This window comes from Leptinotarsa decemlineata, unplaced genomic scaffold (assembly GCF_025532065.1).
Source record: "Leptinotarsa decemlineata unplaced genomic scaffold, Ldec_3_MD MMD2_tig00000035_RagTag_RagTag, whole genome shotgun sequence".
NCBI lineage: Eukaryota > Metazoa > Arthropoda > Insecta > Coleoptera > Chrysomelidae > Leptinotarsa > Leptinotarsa decemlineata.
In genome coordinates, this window is record NW_027412540.1 from 25,971,295 (window position 1) to 25,989,324 (window position 18,030).

Consider the following 18,030-nt stretch of genomic DNA (forward strand, 5'->3'; position numbering starts at 1 on the left):
CAATTAGGATAATCATCATTTAAGAAACAAAGTCCACATCGGACCAAAAAACTTTAGGTATATAAACAGCAAACCAAAAAAGTACCAACCGTGGAAATTATTTGGTATAAATTATTCGACTATCCCGATTACAATTACAAATCTTTAGAAAATCTACGAGTTGTCTTGTGGTTTGAAATATAAAAAATTGAACAATCGGATGGTCATAATGGAATCGACACGCATTGTTCAACTCCGACAAGAATATTTGAGGCGAATGAAAAGCTCTCGAGAATCAAGCAGACATATAATCTACCTCGACGAAACTTGGTTTGACACCCATGATGTTGTCAAATATGGCTGAGTAGACGAAACCAAGTATTGTGCTTTGAACACATCTTCTTCAAGGGGAAAACGTGTTATGATTTTGCATGCCGGGAATGAAAGTGGTTTCGTACTTAACGCTTTGCTTCTGTCGGCCAAAAATATAAAAGATTCGTCTGCTGTATGCCACGAAGATATGAATGCGGCTTTATTCGAAACCTGGTTCAGTGAGCAGCTTCTCCCAAATATTCCTCCAAACTCTGTTATTGTTATGGATAACGCTTCGTATCATTCTCGGTTATACCAAACAATAACACAAAAAGCAGATATTGTTGATTTCATGCGAAATCATGACATGGAAATACCCGAAAAGATTCCAACGAAAAAGGTATTACTGGCGACCATAAAACAACGTAATTTCAAAAAAGAGTATATTATTGATTCGATATGTGAAACACGTGGTCATATTCTCTTACGTTTGCCTCCATACTATTGTGTCTTCAATCCAGTTGAAATGGTTTGGGCCACAATGAAAGAAAGCTTGCGGAAATGTAATCAGTCACCGACTTTGAATGCTGTATGCTTGACAATATAAGGCGAGTGGTGAATGAAGTAGGTAGGTAGGTAGGTGAATGTGTGGAAGAACTGTGTGGCCTACGTTATAAAAGAAGAGAACAAATATTTTGTGCAAAGTTCCATAAATCCGATCGTTATTCAACCCGATGATGATTCCACCTAATCCGAATATAGCGAAGAAAAATTTTGATTTTTCTAGCAATTTTGTTGGCCTCTATTATTTTGTAAATATATGTTTGACGAAAATTCGGTGTGATTATTTGTCTTTTCATTGTATTTTAGAGTTTTCGACTGGAAAATCAACTACCTTAAATTTCGAAGTTTTTCATAATTACCCATGGTGGAAAAAATCAGTTGAGATAACTTTTTCATGGGGTGATTAATTGCTATGATTGTAAGAATGAGTAACTGAAAAACTACCACTGAAAAATAATATGCCGACGCCTATGTCGAGGCGGGAATTCCTTCTCTGTGCTGTTCCAATTGGTATTGGAAATACTATACGTTCGTGAATAGAGACGATCCAACGTAAAATTATGTAGCTAAAATCGAGAGCAGACAAACCTAAATGTTCATCAAAACAAGTACGAATACTGTATCGAAGATAGTACGTAAGTATTAACATATTTCTTTCAGACAAAAACCTCTTTCTCCTAAAAAGAATATTCTGTTTTAAATTTATTATTCAGCACTGTTGAGAACAGAGTTAAATTTTAAGTTTACTCTTTGCCGATAGCTCAGTTACTGTGCGATAATAAAACCAGTGATAATATTTACGGAAAATGTTCAACAACACAAGGAAAGCAAGGTATATACCAAAAGTAAATATAATTAAAATGTGAACTATGTCGATAATCTACAAGCAAACAAACAGATTAATTGTTTTACGATTTTTTATGATAATATAGTGATAATCCCAAGTGGAACCTTTTGTAACTAAAACAAAAAGGATATTGCGTCTCGTCTAACGTATAATCTCGATGGTAATCAATGAAATTCCTATAATATAATTAATGCAGTTACTCCGATTTCCTCTCAAGACAAATTCACTAGATAAATATGATTCGTTATTTGAAATACCTCGTTTCATAATAATAGGGTTGCTTTCCTTGTTGTGGAAAAAAACAGCAGATGCAAAAATACAGAACTGTCCAAGTTCTCGAACATTTTATTTGTTTTCAACTGAATTCAAAATGTCATTTTTATTCAGTTACATATCATCTTGATTAATAATTTTCAACTATAGGATAGGTTAGATCCAAAGTGAGTGGGTATATTCGACCCTCCACCGCAACCCGCAAGGGTTTATTGTGGCTCACACCTATTCACACTCGACCAAATAAACCCAGCTTCTTAACGAAGCAAATAAGTTTGTATGGTGAGTGGTCTTTCGGGTCAGATGGTAAGGGTACGGCTCTGCCGAACTCTAAAAACCTGATTCGGTCCCCAGCGGGGCAGGTACAACAATAGCAACAATAATTCTTGGGAATTCAATAGTATTTCAGTGCTCTGTGGATTCTGAATCTGAATATTTTTGTATCCCCTATCATCGTACAAAAAAATAATGGAGCCACAAATCTAGTGATTGTGGAGGTCATCGAATGGTTCCTCTTCTTTCAATCCAATGATGTGGAAAATTTCGATCTGAATACTGATGAACAATCAAGGCATATCATGGAGAAGCAATGCCGTGTTGAAACATGAAACTACCTTCATCATTCTATTATTCATTTATCTATTTCTTAATTGACACCATCATCATCTGAAGCACCTGCAGTACATGATGTGAAGAAAACTATACTTATGTCATTACTAGCGTTTTGATGGTGTTATGTATATTTGAAGTCTGATGGCGAAAGTCAATTTTGCAGTTATCAGTTTATATAATATTATATCACCAACTTGCTTCGTTAGTTTGCTTTCCTCGAGAACGGCAAAACTCTTTCTGTCGACGACATCAAATAAATATAACGAATCGGACGTGCTGGAACATTGATTTAACCCGTTATCTAACATGGCCGTAACACACTTTCCCACTTACCTTTTATATCGTTTACTTCTCTGAAAACGTTCTCCAATGTCTCTTGAAAATGTTTATAGCTGTCAGCGTTGCCGTCCAACCATATATCTCTGAACGAATTATTGCAAATATTACTATTGTTTGGCATGCGTTTATCGTTGTACCTAATTATGTTGTCTGTGGATTCGTGTAGGAAGTGGGAGATCTGAAAATAATGAACACATGCAATTTTATGAGGATTGAAAGTAATTAACTTCGTTAATGAAGTGAAACGTTTTCAATTTTCCACCAGTTAAGTTTTTCAAATACTATAGTTCGTTCAGTAATGCCTGACAGTAAAATAATTTCAAGAATGCAAATATGTCGCTTCATCAAAGAAAGCAACATAGTCGTGTCAAGCAAATAGCACTGCAATTCACCCACAAAATCATTGAGATATGTCTACCCTCTATATCCCTTGAGGACGCCGCTAACAAGCCATTAAAATAGGGATATGCGACAAAGAACGCGAAAACTACTGAGATGCTGCGTACGGAACTGCTATTTCCAGCTGGAGGACGAATTATTTGCGCAAGATGAGGCCAATGTCAATGGGATCGCCACTTCCATCAGTAGTAGCCAACATATATATGGAGTGGCCATTGAAGAAGCAAACAAGAAGCTCCGAGTCTGGTTGAAATTCATTGACGATATCTTCATGGTATGGAACCATTGAAATAAAGAAATAGGCACCTTTCTGAAGTACATCAACAGCGTAAGACCTTTCATCACCTTCACAATGGAGAAGGAAGTCCACAACGAATTGCCATTCTTGTAGGTATTGGTAAAGAGGACCAACACTAAGTATGGAACATCTCTGTACTAAAAACCCAGTCACACGGGACAGTATCTGAATTACGGACCCAATCACCATCAATCTACCAAAAGAGGAATGATCAAGACTCTAGCAAGAACCTTTCAAGAAAGAGAAGCCGCCACTAGTGCTTGCTCTTCCCTACTTCAGAGGATTGTCGGAAAGGATAAGAAAAATTGGGTCCAACTACATCAGAACATCACACGCGGACTGCGATTCCAAGAATTGCATTTACCGGATACGGCAAATCCTATAACGGCCACTGAAAGTCTGCATTGCCTAACACAAGCGAGGGGAAACCAGTAAATCGTAAATATACCATTAAGTGGTCCCAAGCTGAGATTATCCACATTGAGGAACACTGGTTTAAGAGGAAGTTCAAAGTAGCTGAATATATGTTGTACAACGATGCATTCAGCCAAGTTGCCTTAGAGATGCGCAACACAACAATTCAGCATCACCAGAACCCTAACACCGGTAACTGTTCTGCAACTGACGTAACAAATTCGTTGAAGAAACCAGGTAATGAGAAAAAATGGCGATGATGACATATATCTCTACAAAAGACTCAATCCACGCGTAATGAAGAAAAACGGAGCACCAAAAGCCAAGGTTCGACATCGACCACCGATGGAGGATTGTTCTCTGTATTTCTCCGCCGCTTTCACTGCAAGCCATATTATCGAAACCAGATCCCAAGAAGAAAGCATTCGTGATCACTAACCCCAAAGAAAAAAAATAATATGCGCGCAAAATGCCATAATTGCGAAGTATAGTGTAAAGTTGTATTCTGATTTATTGAAAGAGTTGGTATATTTGATTGGGCATGTTTCGCTAGCCAAGTTAGCATCATCAGATGAGACAGAGCGGTTTCAATTCTACCTATTATAGAGACCTAACAATAATTACCTTATCTTCGGTATCACTATTGACTTGTAACCCAGCGTAGCCTGATCTTAGATGATATCTCGGTTCTACTCCCAAAATGTCCACCGCATTTGGAACTAGCACACCTGAAATAAAATATATATTTGTCATTTTCTCATCTGTCATAAAATTAGATGAATTATAACAAGTATTTGAGAGAGAACAAAATCCAGGCTGGTAGGCCGCGAAGGGCGGAACTTGTAGTACCGAACGTTGACGTAGGCGTACTAGCAGTTCCATTAGACCTGAGTTTGTTCTCTCTAATCGTGACTCCGGCCGTCAATTCTTATTGGACACAGTCTCAATTAAATATTACATGTTTGAGGTTTTTTCCGTACTTCCTAAAGAAGTAGAAAAGTACATTTTTATAGGAAGTATTCGTAACTATTTCCCGATTTTTGTCCCACATCCATTTAATACATTATTTGCTGTATATTGTTTCTAACATTTTCGAAAAGGTACTTTTCGAAAGAGTACACAAATTGTGTACTCTTGTACACAAATTGTGTACAAGAGTACACAAATTGTGTACTCTTGTACACAAATTGTGTACAAGTTGACTCTCAAAACATGCATGATGGAACAAAATTAAAACATATTCTGACATATTTTTTTAGCATTATTGAATAAAGCGTCAACTATGTGACCGTTTCCAAAGATGTTTCAAGTTGCTTCTTAAAATATTCCTGATATAATAGTCACAGAAAAAATATAGTTCTCCACTCGCTCATATTCATTCTCACGATTAAAATCCACATTTCTTGCTTGTTGAATAAAATACTATCGAACACATTTTGGTCGGCAATAAAATAGCAAAGTGAACTCGTTTATACATTAAACATATGCAATAATCTTCTACATTATTGACTAGTTTCATAATATATATTTATATATGATGAATTGAAAATATATACTAGATGGGCTGAAAAGACCGTAGGCTAACAAACAGATGGCGCTACTAGTTTCGAATCCACCTGATTCTTAGTTAACCCTAACCTTCAAAAGACACGTGTACAAATTTCACAGCTATCGGACTATTAGTTTGTGTGATAGAACATTTTTAGTGAAGTGATGATTCTGAGCAGTGTTTGAGGCTGTTCCAACATAAAAAAACCCCAATTCATGCGTCGATGTTGTACCAAACTTTCACTCAAAAGGGAAATTTTCAAAAATTTATCTAAATGGTACAATGCAGACGGCAGCTCTTCGTCGGTAGGCACTATGGGTTCGTTGGCACTATGGGTGCGAGCAAAATTTCAGTAATTTAAAGGTCAAAGGAAAATGAGAGGGGCGCCACTACAACTTTTTATAATATCTAGTCAAAGAGTACTCACTTGGAAAGTTGAGCAACCAAATAATGACTACTTAGATGGTATACCCAGAACTATTAGAGACTTGACCATAAGATGTTCGTAAGTTGATGAGTGTGAATCGACAAATAAATGAAACATAAACACATACAATTTTATTAAAATTTGGCTCTTCACTGGTTCAGGAACAGTTTTTCAAAAAAAATTAAAAATTATGTTTCTGTTAGTGGATACTCAAATTATACTCAATTGTCAAGTGGATTGTGTGCCATTTTTAGCCACACAGTACTGTGGTGGTTTTACATATGGTTGAGATACATAGTTATACCTGAGTATCAAAATCAGATTTTACAAATTAAATGGTTCTTAATATTAATAAAACCTGTTCACTGGAGCCGTGGTAGGAGTCAACGGTGGAATTCTCCTGGATGAATTTTCAGCGGGGTTCAAAACTTCCACAATTCAAAAGGGTTTCATCAAAAATCATACGAAGCGTATCCCGATGATGGTTTGTCTTTCTTCCCAAAATAATCCGTTCCAAAAACAGTTCCTCAAAAAATTGTCTCTCCCTCAATTTACATTCCTCCGAAATAACGAAAAAAACTATTTTTCCAAGAACGATCCTTCCATAAAAACTATTCTTCCAACAAAAAAATCTGTCTTCTCTAAAAACTTTCTCTTGGCGAAGGTTGTTTTTTATTTACCAAAAGTCGTGGGGAGGCTATGGACTTGATCTCAACGGCGTAACCCTGTTCGGGAAGGGCGTCAGGGTGATCGTCCGATGGAGTCTTGTGGGTCTAAATAAAACTTTGGAAGAAGGAAGCCAAAACCAGACAAATTCTGCTCTTCTTCCGTAACGACCGCTGCTCTCCACCATCAATCAACTCACCTCCTCACCGACTGAGTGACTCGGAGTGACTAACTTCCAGTCAGAGAATTCTTCCCCTTCCCATCTCCCTACTCGTGAAGATGGTGCAAACTGCCATTGTTGACACGTTCCACGCCACTCACCCAGACGCCACTCCCAACGCGTTCAGCTACATTCGGTCAGAAACCGAGGTGTCTACACTGCCTCTTGGCATCGTTAGCCATCTAGGACCACGCCAACACGAAAACAAACGAACGAACTAGGGTCGCCCCGAAAGTTGGACATCTGATCTAAGAGAATTGTCCGAATTGATGGTAGGCAAGCAACTATACCATCATAGGTCTCTACAGAAAAACTTCTAAAATTAACAAAGTAAAGTAGCGAAAATTTAATTGCTACAATGTATGACAATGGATGAAACATGGCCCCATTATTTCACACCAGAATCAAAACGATCGTCATCTGAGTGCACTTCATAACATGCAAAGTCGCAACAGTCGATTGGCAAGGTTATGTTATCAGTATTTTGGGATGCGCATGGTATAATATTCATCGACTATCTTGAAAAGGGAAAAACCATCAACAGCGGCTATCACATAGAGTTATTGGAGAGTTTGAATGGCGTAATCGCGGAACAACTGCCCCATTTGAAGAAAAAGAAACTGCTGTTTCATCAAGACAATGCACCGAACGAGTTCCATCCAACGAATTCTCCAGACCTAGCCCCCATCGACTTTTTTCTATTATTAGACTTCAAAAGAATGGTTGCTGGACAGAAATTCAGCGCCAATGAATCTTTGAAACTGATGCCTGTTTTGAGGCTAAATACAATTTCATCAATTTTGTTTCAAATTAGCCTATCATCTTTCCAGCCGAACATTTATTGCGTCTCCCTGGAATTTTCAGTTCTCACAGGCAGGTAATAAGTGCAAACGCTGTCGGTTTTCTCTCGTAATAAAACGAGATCCTGGAAATGGCACGATCAAGAGATAAAATGGGTAAAAATAATCGCATTCCCTCTTTTCATTCAAAATTAGAACATGCCCTAATTGAACAGAGGGGCCCCATGGGAATATGTTTTAAATACGATGCGAACACGTGCAACGTTTTCGATGAAAAATAGGACACCACTGAATATTCAGTTGACTTGAGTTATATGCTAAAACGTGAGGTATTCCAAAGACGTATGATTCGAACCGATTTGCGCTAACGAAATAGCTCAAAACAATTCAGTTAACCAAATAAATTTGACTCGAATCGTAAATTACTCTGTGTGAAATTACAAATCGAATCTGTTAAAAAAATCCGTTTTTTCGTTAACCAGCTGTCGAACACTCTCAAATATAGAAAGTAGTGCGAGCTAAGGATTAACGAGGTCCTAACAACGTGTAATTCCTAACACGGGTTGGACGATGGAAAGTAAAAATCTATGGTCCGGCCTAGCGGCTTGAGCCTCCGGTTCGCAGAGCGGTCGATTGACTGAGTGGAGCTGATCACCCACGTCAACTCACCAGGCTATTGTCCTACCAATCATACCTCCATACCATACCATATCATACCAATGATACCTCAATCATAACTTAAGAGAACTGAAATTTTCTGAAATGGTACTCATCGATTAAATTAAAAGGGGTATATTTTAAAAAGAGATTAACTTTTGGAAAAGGAAGGTTTTTGCTTTCTACTACCGTATTAGGAATTACACGTTAAAAGGTAAGACCTCGTTAGTCCTTAGCTCGCACAAGTTTCGACCTCTGAAAGTTGTCGTTCGTATGGAGGCGACAGCTGGTTAACATCTGGTTTTCAGTGTCATTATTTTTCGGGTTAGAAAGTGGATTTTTGGAATTTCTTCCTGCTTAGACTTTCGCGGCTGAGGTTTTCAGTGTCCTTATTTTTCGGGTTTCAAAGCCGTAGATTTTTGGAATTCCTTCCTGCTTAGACTTTCACGGCTGAGGTTTTCAGTGCCGTTATTTCTCGGGTTTGAAAGCCGTGGATTTTTGGAATTTCTTCCTGCTTAGACTTTCGCGGCTGAGGTTTTCAGTGTGATTATTTTTCGGGTTTGAAAGCCGTGGATTTTTGGAATTTCTTCCTGCTTAGACTTTCGCGGCTGAGGTTTTCAGTGTCATTATTTTTCAGGTTTGAAAGCCGTGGATTTTTGGAATTTCTTCCTGCTTAGACTTTCGCGGCTGAGGTTTTCAGTGTCCTTATTTTTCGGGTTTGAAAGCCGTGGATTTTTGGAATTTCTTCCTGCTTAGACTTTCGCGGCTGAGGTTTTCAGTGCCGTTATTTCTCGGGTTTGAAAGCCGTGGATTTTTGGAATTTCTTCCTGCTTAGACTTTCGCGGCTGAGGTTTTCAGTGTGATTATTTTTCGGGTTTGAAAGCCGTGGATTTTTGGAATTTCTTCCTGCTTAGACTTTCGCGGCTGAGGTTTTCAGTGTCATTATTTTTCAGGTTTGAAAGCCGTGGATTTTTGGAATTTCTTCCTGCTTAGACTTTCGCGGCTGAGGTTTTCAGTGTCCTTATTTTTCGGGTTTGAAAGCCGTGGATTTTTGGAATTTCTTCCTGCTTAGACTTTCGCGGCTGAGGTTTTCAGTGTCATTATTTTTCGGGTTTGAAAGCCGTGGATTTTTGGAATTTCTTCCTGCTTAGACTTTCGCGGCTGAGGTTTTCAGTGTCATTATTTTTCGGGTTTGAAAGCCGTGAATTTTTGGAATTTCTTCCTGCTTAGACTTTCGCCGCTGAGGTTTTCAGTGTCATTATTTTTAGGGTTTGAAAGCCGTGGATTTTTGGAAGTTTTTCCTGCTTAGACTTTCGCGGCTGAGGTTTTCAGTGTCATTATTTTTCAGGTTTGAAAGCCGTGGATTTTTGGAATTTCTTCCTGCTTAGACTTTCGCGGCTGAGGTTTTCAGTGTCCTTATTTTTCGGGTTTGAAAGCCGTGGATTTTTGGAATTTCTTCCTGCTTAGACTTTCGCGGCCGAGGTTTATTGTGTCATCATTTTTCGGGTTTGAAAGCCGTGGATTTTTGGAATTTCTTCCTGCTTAGACTTTCGCGGCTGAGGTTTTCAGTGTCATTATTTTCTCATCAACACCATCTCAACAAATATTTATTATTCTCTGTCGAATACCCAATATTGAAGCAGGTTCAGTTTCGTATACCTTCTGCTTCAAATATCCCCATAAAACAAGTCCAAAGGTGTCAAATCTGGCGAGCGGGCTGGCCATTCCGTAGGACCTCGACGGTCAATCCAACGACCGGGAAAAGTAGTATCCAAATAGTTTCATACTTTTCTGGAGTAATGTGGTGGTGCTCCATCTTGTTGAAATACAATATCCCTATTGAATTCATTAGGATTCGACGATTTCAGTGATGCGAGGGTCAACAGTAGTTTCCAGCATTTTCAAATACAGTTCTCTGTTAAATTTTGACCAATAAATAGAGGTCCTACAATATGGTTTCCCATATTGTATTGAAAATTATTTTGGTCTCGTGAAAGTTACGTCTCGCACCGTAAAAAAATCGCTTCAATTTTTTCAATGGACGAGAATTGATCATTTTAGAGATTGTTGACGTGGTACCTTTCTACTGTAAAACTGAAAACTAAATGAGGATATTCTAACTGAACAATGATGTTCAATGTCGTACTGAATTTTTTTGTCGTTTTTATAAACAATAACAAACCTTATCGGGTTGTTGGAATTGCCATGTGGCAGATAAAAAGGAATATTTCTAGAAATATCGACATTAATTGGTTCATCTAAATTATTAAATGTTCCGCCATTTTGTAGTAGGTGAAGATATTGACTTCATATTCTAGGGTTGTGAAGTATTCGTCAAGGACTTCAAAAAGATTGTGACACCCCTATTTCCATTTAATTTTTTTCCAGATGGCGTTCAGTCGCCATCTTGAAATTTTCATCTGTCAATTTCATTATCCCGAATTTAAATTTTTTTAGTTGACCCGTTCAAAAAATACTGTATGTTTTTATGAAATTAGTTGTTTTGAGAGGGTTTATTCATTCTTCCAGTTTGTTTTGAAATTTTATTAAAAATTTATATCTTGAAGAGTGACTTCTAGATGTAAATAACGAGAACCACAAATAAAAGTAACAAAACTGATGTTTCTCTAATCGTGTGTGTCAAACAACGGGTTTCTGTTTATTACCGAGTCGAACAGACTGACATTATTATTAGTAAAGTGATTGATGCTTCACTCAAAAATGTTTGCACATACTTTTCAGTTGGATTCGATATAAGAAACTGGTTAAGTCACTCCGATTAAAAGTCAGTCGTTACTATACAGATCACTATGTTATCGAGAGAAATAGTTGGCAAAGTTCCTAAATGAAATACATTGTTCCGAAAAAATATTTCGTCTGGATCATTATTTATTTTCGGTTGGTCGGATAATGTTTTTATTGTTTTACAGATTGTTAAGTTCTGGCTAACGGCCTTGTTGACAATTAAATCCTACGAATCTATTTTTTGACACACAGACTCGCCCGTGCAGTATGAAAGCGAGCAAATATCGAGACTAATGAAATTTTTCTAGTCTAGCATTCGTTCCGTATTCATGATAAAATACGACATATTTTTTATTGAACACAGTTAGTTAAATAAAGTTAATAATGAATATTACTGGAGTTTTTTCCCAACCACCAAACCGTTACTTTAACACTTCGACACGTGTTTCAATCACCAATTGATTATCTTTAAGAGGAAGATCAAACAGCCCAATAGCTGCCCTCAAACAAAGACTGGATCCTTATACATACTGAGATTTCCTCAAATGTTTAGCTCAGACAATGATACAACTGCTAGATATAAGACTCACATAGACATTTTGTTTGAGAGACTCGTAACATGTGACGTGAAATCAGCCTCCAGGACTTCACTACCGCCAGAACAAAAAACCGAAAGTGGACATTCAGAAAAATAAATAATCAGTAATGTGAATAAAAACTAGTATAAGCAAATACTAGGGATTTCTTAAGTAAATGCTACGTTTTGTATGAATAAACACTCTAGCACTTGCTAGGGGTAGTAAGTTCTAGAGTTTTCCCGGACGAGTAGTAATTGCTTAAAAAATGGTGTGAATAAAACTTTTGAAGTAGATTGTTCTGTAGAATATGCTTCGATATTTTCAAGCCTGGTCTGGGGCATGCTAGACTTTTTCCTAGCATTTACTACCTGTCTGCTCAGTCCACAGTTTGTTGTTGGTCATGGCTGAGTTTATGCCTATTCGTCAACGTAAAATTTATTCTGTTCGCTCTGGAATAAACGAACGTAATTGTAAAGAACTGTTAAGGTTTAACAATGAGAGTGTTGATTTCCTTGCGGCACAGTTTCTTGAAGGAAGTGATACTCGTGGCGGTGGTATTTCCAGAAGACAGCAAATGGAAATATTTCTGAGGTTTGTGGGTGATCCGGGCTTTCAGTCTAGTACATCGTACTACTGCTAACAAGACTATAAGGTACGTGATGAGTAGAGTAGTTGAACAATCACATAATTGGATACGGTTTCCAACTACAGCTGAAGATATGACCGAGGCTAAAGTTTTGTGGCAGAGACATTTTCGTTTGCCGTCTGTAATTGGTGCCCTTGATTGTACTCAAATTGAGATACAAAAGCCTGGGATGCACGGTGATGAGTATATTTGTAGAAAAGGATATCCTAGTATAAATGTCCAGGCAACATGCAATTGGAACAGTTTACAAGTATTAGTGCGGAGTGGCCCGGCAGTGTTCACGACGGCAGAGTGTGGAGTAATAGTCATGTCAGAGACATCGTGTCACAGTATGAAGGAGCAGTTTGTCTTTTAGGAGATTCAGGATACGGTTTATCGCCGTGGTTGATTACACCGATCAAGCCTTCACAAACGCATCAAGAACGAGAGTTCAATCTAATCCATGCTAGAGAAAGAATTATAATAGAAAAGTGTTTTGGCCAGTTAAAAAGGAGATTCCTAATCCTGGGAAAATGTGTTAGAATTGCATTAAACAACATTCCACAAGTGGTAGTCAGTTGCGCTGTGCTACACAACATTGCCAAGCAGCTAAAGAATGACTTTGAGTATGGGGATCTTGATAGCGTCCCAAATGAAGATGACCAACCTGGGGTGGTTCGTTATGAAAATCCCGACACAAAATCAAGAGGCAAAGACAAGCGTGCCAATATGATGGCGTATTTGAATATTCAGTGAGGAAATTGTTTTTGTGAAATTGAACTTAGTAACGTTTTCATGTTTTTCCCACGCAAGCACCTACTTGCACACAATTTTGCATATTTTTTAAATTTTTTTTTGGGGGATATGGGTTTTGTTTATTTACTGAATAAAATCATCTCATTTTATATACTAGTTTTTATTCACACCTTTACTGAATTATTTCAAATAACAAGTTTGATTACAATGGTAAGAATTATAATCCTAAGAATCCTACATTATTACAATCCAAAGGAAAATACAATTGATGTAGCTTACAATTAATTACAATGTGAATAGAGTATGGCAATCATCAACAGTTACATCAGTTTGAGTAGACTTTTCAACAGTTTGCTTCTTCATGGTTTCCAACAAAGATGTACATACAAAAATGTACCCAACTGTACCTCTGGTACCTCTGTACCTCTGGTACAGTTGGGATGGTACGGTTTCAGCTGTTTAGCATGTTCCGTTTGTTGTGTTCGGCAATTTTCTGCAATCGAAAAAAACCGATCGAAGAATTTGAATGTTGAAATGTTGACAGTGACGGTGGCAGAAACTGTTCACAGAAGGTCGAAAAGACAACCGTGAAAAATGTTGAGAAAGTGTATAAAATTATTATAGAGAAACGTCAAATCACTATTAGAGAAGTTGCTGAGGATGTCGGCATATCGGTTAGTTCTTGCCATGCAATTTTTTCGAGAAGCACGTTGGACGTTGTTCACATTTGGTGCTTGAGGGAGCAGATGTCTGTCAATCCCAGCAAAACTGTGATAGTACCCTCACCAGGAGGAGAAAATTGGACGATCTAAGGCCACTTTCCTTCAATGATGAGGTCATTCCATTTGGAACGGAGGTGAAATATCTTAGCATTGTCCTTGATAAAACACTCACCTGGAACGCTCACTTGGAAAAAGTTTTACACAAAGCCAGAATGTCTCTATGGACATGTCGAAGGATTTGTGGTAAAACTTGGGGTTTAAGTCCCAAACTGATCCACATTTTTCTGGAGAGAGAGGCTAGATGGACTGCATACAGATTTGTGCACATTGCCAATTGCACAAATCAATTTAATGCAGAGTGCAACAGACTGTTGGCTGACACTGGAAGTCACAGCATTCTTGAAATGACTTCTGACTTTATGCCTCCAACTGTCAACTACGAACTGCCTTATAAAGTACTGTTCCCGAGGGCTGGATCCTCCTGGAGAAGGAAATATTAAGAGCAGAATGATTCAAATGACAGGTCACTGTCATTTGAAACATCATATGCAGAGACTTGAACTGTCGGAAGACAGTGTGTGTCGCCTCTGTTTGGAAAATGATGAAACAGCAGAGCATATACTTTGTGCCTGCCCCGCTGGGGACCGAATCAGGTTTTTAGAGTTCGACAGAGCCGTTCTCTTACCATCTGACCTGAAAGAACACTCACCATACAAACTAATCGGCTTCGTTAAGAAGCTGGGTTTATTTGGTCGAGTGTGAATAGATGCGAGCCACAATAAACCCTTATGGGTTGCGGTGGAGGGTCGAATAGACCCATCAGACCTAACCTAACCTTGTGGCAACAAAGTTTGTTTCAAAAAAACCGTTGAATTGTTGAATCACATCAACGGCCATCCAGATTTGCATGCAAGGGTCACGTCATAACTGCTGAGGAATCGTCCCAATGGAAGAGCCCAGGAAAGCTAAGACAAAAATGAACGAATAAAACACGCCCAATCAAATTTCAAGGTATTATTGTTTTCTTCAATTACCGTGGCGTATTGCATCAGAAATTCTTGCCACATGGTCGTACGGTCAATGAAGAGTGTTATCTTGAAGTTATACGACGCTGACGAAAAGTAATACTAAAAAAAACGTCCGGTATTGGGAAAAAGGAATTCATGGTTTTTGCATCACGATAATGCATCTGCTCATTCGTCATTGCTGTTCGTGATTTTTTGGTCAAAAACAACACCGTAATCATGCCTCAGCCACCTCATTCACCAGATTTGCCCCATGTGACTTTTTTTGTTCCCAAGATTGGAAAAAACGCTGGCACAAGTGTATTATGTCTGAAGGGGGCTACTTTGAAGGAGACATAATAGAAATGAATTAATAAATAAATATTTCTTGATAATAATGAAAATTCTCCTTTTTTTTCAACACACAGGTACTCTTTTATCATCATTGGTCCACCATTAAAATGTTTCTGTTTTTCCGTTAATCAGCTGTCGCCCCCATACGAACGACAACTCTCAGAAGTTGAGAAACTTGTGCGAGCTAAGGACCAACGAGGTCTTACCTTTCAACGTGTGATTCCTAAAGAGTTTTATAAGAAAAAGTAAATATACCCAATGATTGTTTTTCGATATTTTAAGAAAATAAGATAAACTTTGAAATCTACTAGTCTAGAATTCTAAAAATATTGATTCTGGGGGTCTGGATTTTCATTTTCAGTCAAAAGCATTTAGTTTTACTTCAAATTCATCAGTGAAATCTTATGATAATCACGTTTAGGACGATTCTGGAAAAGATAAACACGAGGTTGGAAAGATCAAAATACGAAAACACTGCTATTTAAAAACAAACATAAATATTGCCAATCATCCACATTAACTGCGTTTTTGTAAAAACAATACAAGATAAACACTTTGAATAACTCTTCAAAGATAAATGTTTTCTGTATAATCAATTGTTTGTTTGAGTGTTGACGTCAGTTTTGAGTGAGGCAGGTCACGTCTAACAGTCGAACTAAAAATAACGGCTTAAAAAAATCGCATTCTCTCTGTCTGTTCCACTAGCTTGAACCGTGCTCGATGCAGTCGCTATGCAATTCAATGCCAACAGGTCATTCCCACATATGTTGGCATTCAAACATTCCCAGACGCTAACAATGATGATTGACGAATAATCAGGACTGATGACTCTGGCGGCCGACTATCGCGGCTTTTCTTTATTTTCGTTTCCACTTACGAAACAACTAATTACCTATCTGATGAGTAACGGCTGTTCTCATTCATTTCTCCATTTCTATAACTCTTGATAGGCATCAACAAAGATAATAGATATGTCGGGACTGATGATAGGTGAATTACACTAGTTTACAGCCAGTTTACGACTGTAATGCCGAAGGCAAGCGAAATTTCCTAACACGTAAGATTTTTGAGGTATGATTTTTTTTTCACAAAAATTCAATGAACAAGAATTCCAAATTTTTTTTTGACCTAAATTGAAGAAATTGTTTTAAATCTGGCAACGTAGCGGCTCTGCCCAGTATTCGAATCTGCTTCCGCTGTATATGAGACTTGCAACGCCGCTTCTCGAACTTCCGATACTCGAAGTTTCCAGAAAATACCTGGAATACGGAACCGCTATAAAAGTAGCAGGTTGTCAATTGGATCATCAATATTAGTTTAATGCGAGTAGTGGTGAGTTAGTAATAGAAAAGCGAGGTGAGCAAACACGCGAATATTAGGAGTATTATATTAGTGTCATCTTTGTGAATACAATAAGTTGACTCCTGTAAACGCAGTATTACATATTTGAACTCGACGTACGCAACAGTACAAAAATGTCCAAAATACAGAAACGTAGCTGCGTTAATCCCGCAGATAGTTTTTGCTATTTTTTGCTATATATGTGGCCAGTTTACTCCTAATTCGCAGAAAAGGCCAATTAATCAAATGACCAAAGTAGTGATTGACAATGTTTCATGATGAATTTCACTAGTTCGGACTTCCATTGTCTACTATATAAAATGATTTGAAATCCCTGAAACAACTAAAAAAGAAGAAATGAAAATGAAGAGCTGAAAACAATTATATTAAGCAAAATGAACCTGAAATAAAATAATAGTGAAATAAAATACAAGTAAAAATAGAACAATTGAATAAATAAAAATAAAGAAATGAAAAAAGGAAATAAAAATAAAAAGTGGAGAGATTCCAAGTCACGTTAGTTCACGACGTTTCGATTGTTACTATCTACAATCGTCTTCGGGTGATGACTGGGCTGATTCCTCCGAGAGATGACTATTTATAGGTCGTTCGAGTATTTTCACTTATCCCCGCTTTCCATTTTCCACTTCACTAGTTCCGTGGGAGATGACCGTTTGGCGAGAGTTGGCCATTTTTCGCTTGATGATGGGTTTCCATATGTTGCGTATTTCTACGCTGGCTTGGCTGAATACGTTGTTGGATAACATGTATGCGGCTTCCTTGAATTTTCTTCTGAACCAATGTTCCTCTCTGTGCAAGATCTCAGCTTGGGACCACTCGATGTTGTGTTGATGGGTCTCAACATGGTCTGCTATTCCTGATTTGCTGGTTTTCCCTCGCTGTGTGTGTTTCTTGTGCTCGGCAATGCGAACATTTAATGGCCTCTCAGTTTCACCAATATAGGATTTTCTGCACTCACAGGGTATCCGGTAAATGCAATTCTTGGAATCGCAGTCCGCGTATGGTGGCCTGGTTTTCGTGAGGCTGCTACGGATAGTGTTACCGGATCTGAAGCAGGTTCTGATGTTGTACTTGGAACCAATTCTTCTTATCCTCTCCGATAATACTCTGATGTAGGGAAGTGCAAGCACTGGTTGTGATGGCTTCTCTTCCTTTCGAGGCTCCTGCTGTCTTTTAGCCAGTCTTTTCTACCATCGCTTTGGAGTAGCCATTCCGTTGAAGATCATTTTTGATGATGTCTAGTTCCTTCTCGAGACCTTCCTTCGTATTACAGAACCCAAAAGCACAGGCCACCAAACGCGAACTGCGATTCCAAGAATTGCATTTACCGGATACCCTGTGAGTGCGGAAAATCCTATATTGGTGAAATTAAGAGGCCATTGAATGTTCGCATTGCCGAGCACAAGAAACACACACACCGAGGGAAAACCAGCAAATCAGGAATAGCAGACCATGTTTGGACCCATCAACACAACATCAAGTGGTCCCAAGCTGAGATCTTGCACAGAGAGGAACATTGGTTTAGGAG

The 18,030-nt window shown here is 38.2% G+C and overlaps 1 protein-coding gene and 1 long non-coding RNA gene across 2 annotated transcripts in view; one reads left to right on the forward strand and one right to left on the reverse strand.

Moving 5' to 3' along the window:
* Positions 1 to 18,030, reverse strand: part of LOC111507911 (uncharacterized) — a 70,494-nt gene that overhangs the window by 10,105 nt on the left and 42,359 nt on the right. Inside the window, exons 2-3 of the mRNA XM_023163297.2 lie at positions 4,662 to 4,765; positions 2,921 to 3,104 (exon numbers count right to left, since the gene is read on the reverse strand). Coding sequence (XP_023019065.2) covers positions 2,921 to 3,104; positions 4,662 to 4,765 — 288 coding nt within the window. The remainder of the gene's footprint in view (positions 1 to 2,920; positions 3,105 to 4,661; positions 4,766 to 18,030) is intronic.
* LOC141481075 (uncharacterized) overlaps positions 1 to 18,030 on the forward strand; it is a 71,024-nt gene that overhangs the window by 2,186 nt on the left and 50,808 nt on the right. The gene's annotated exons all lie outside the window — the stretch shown is intronic.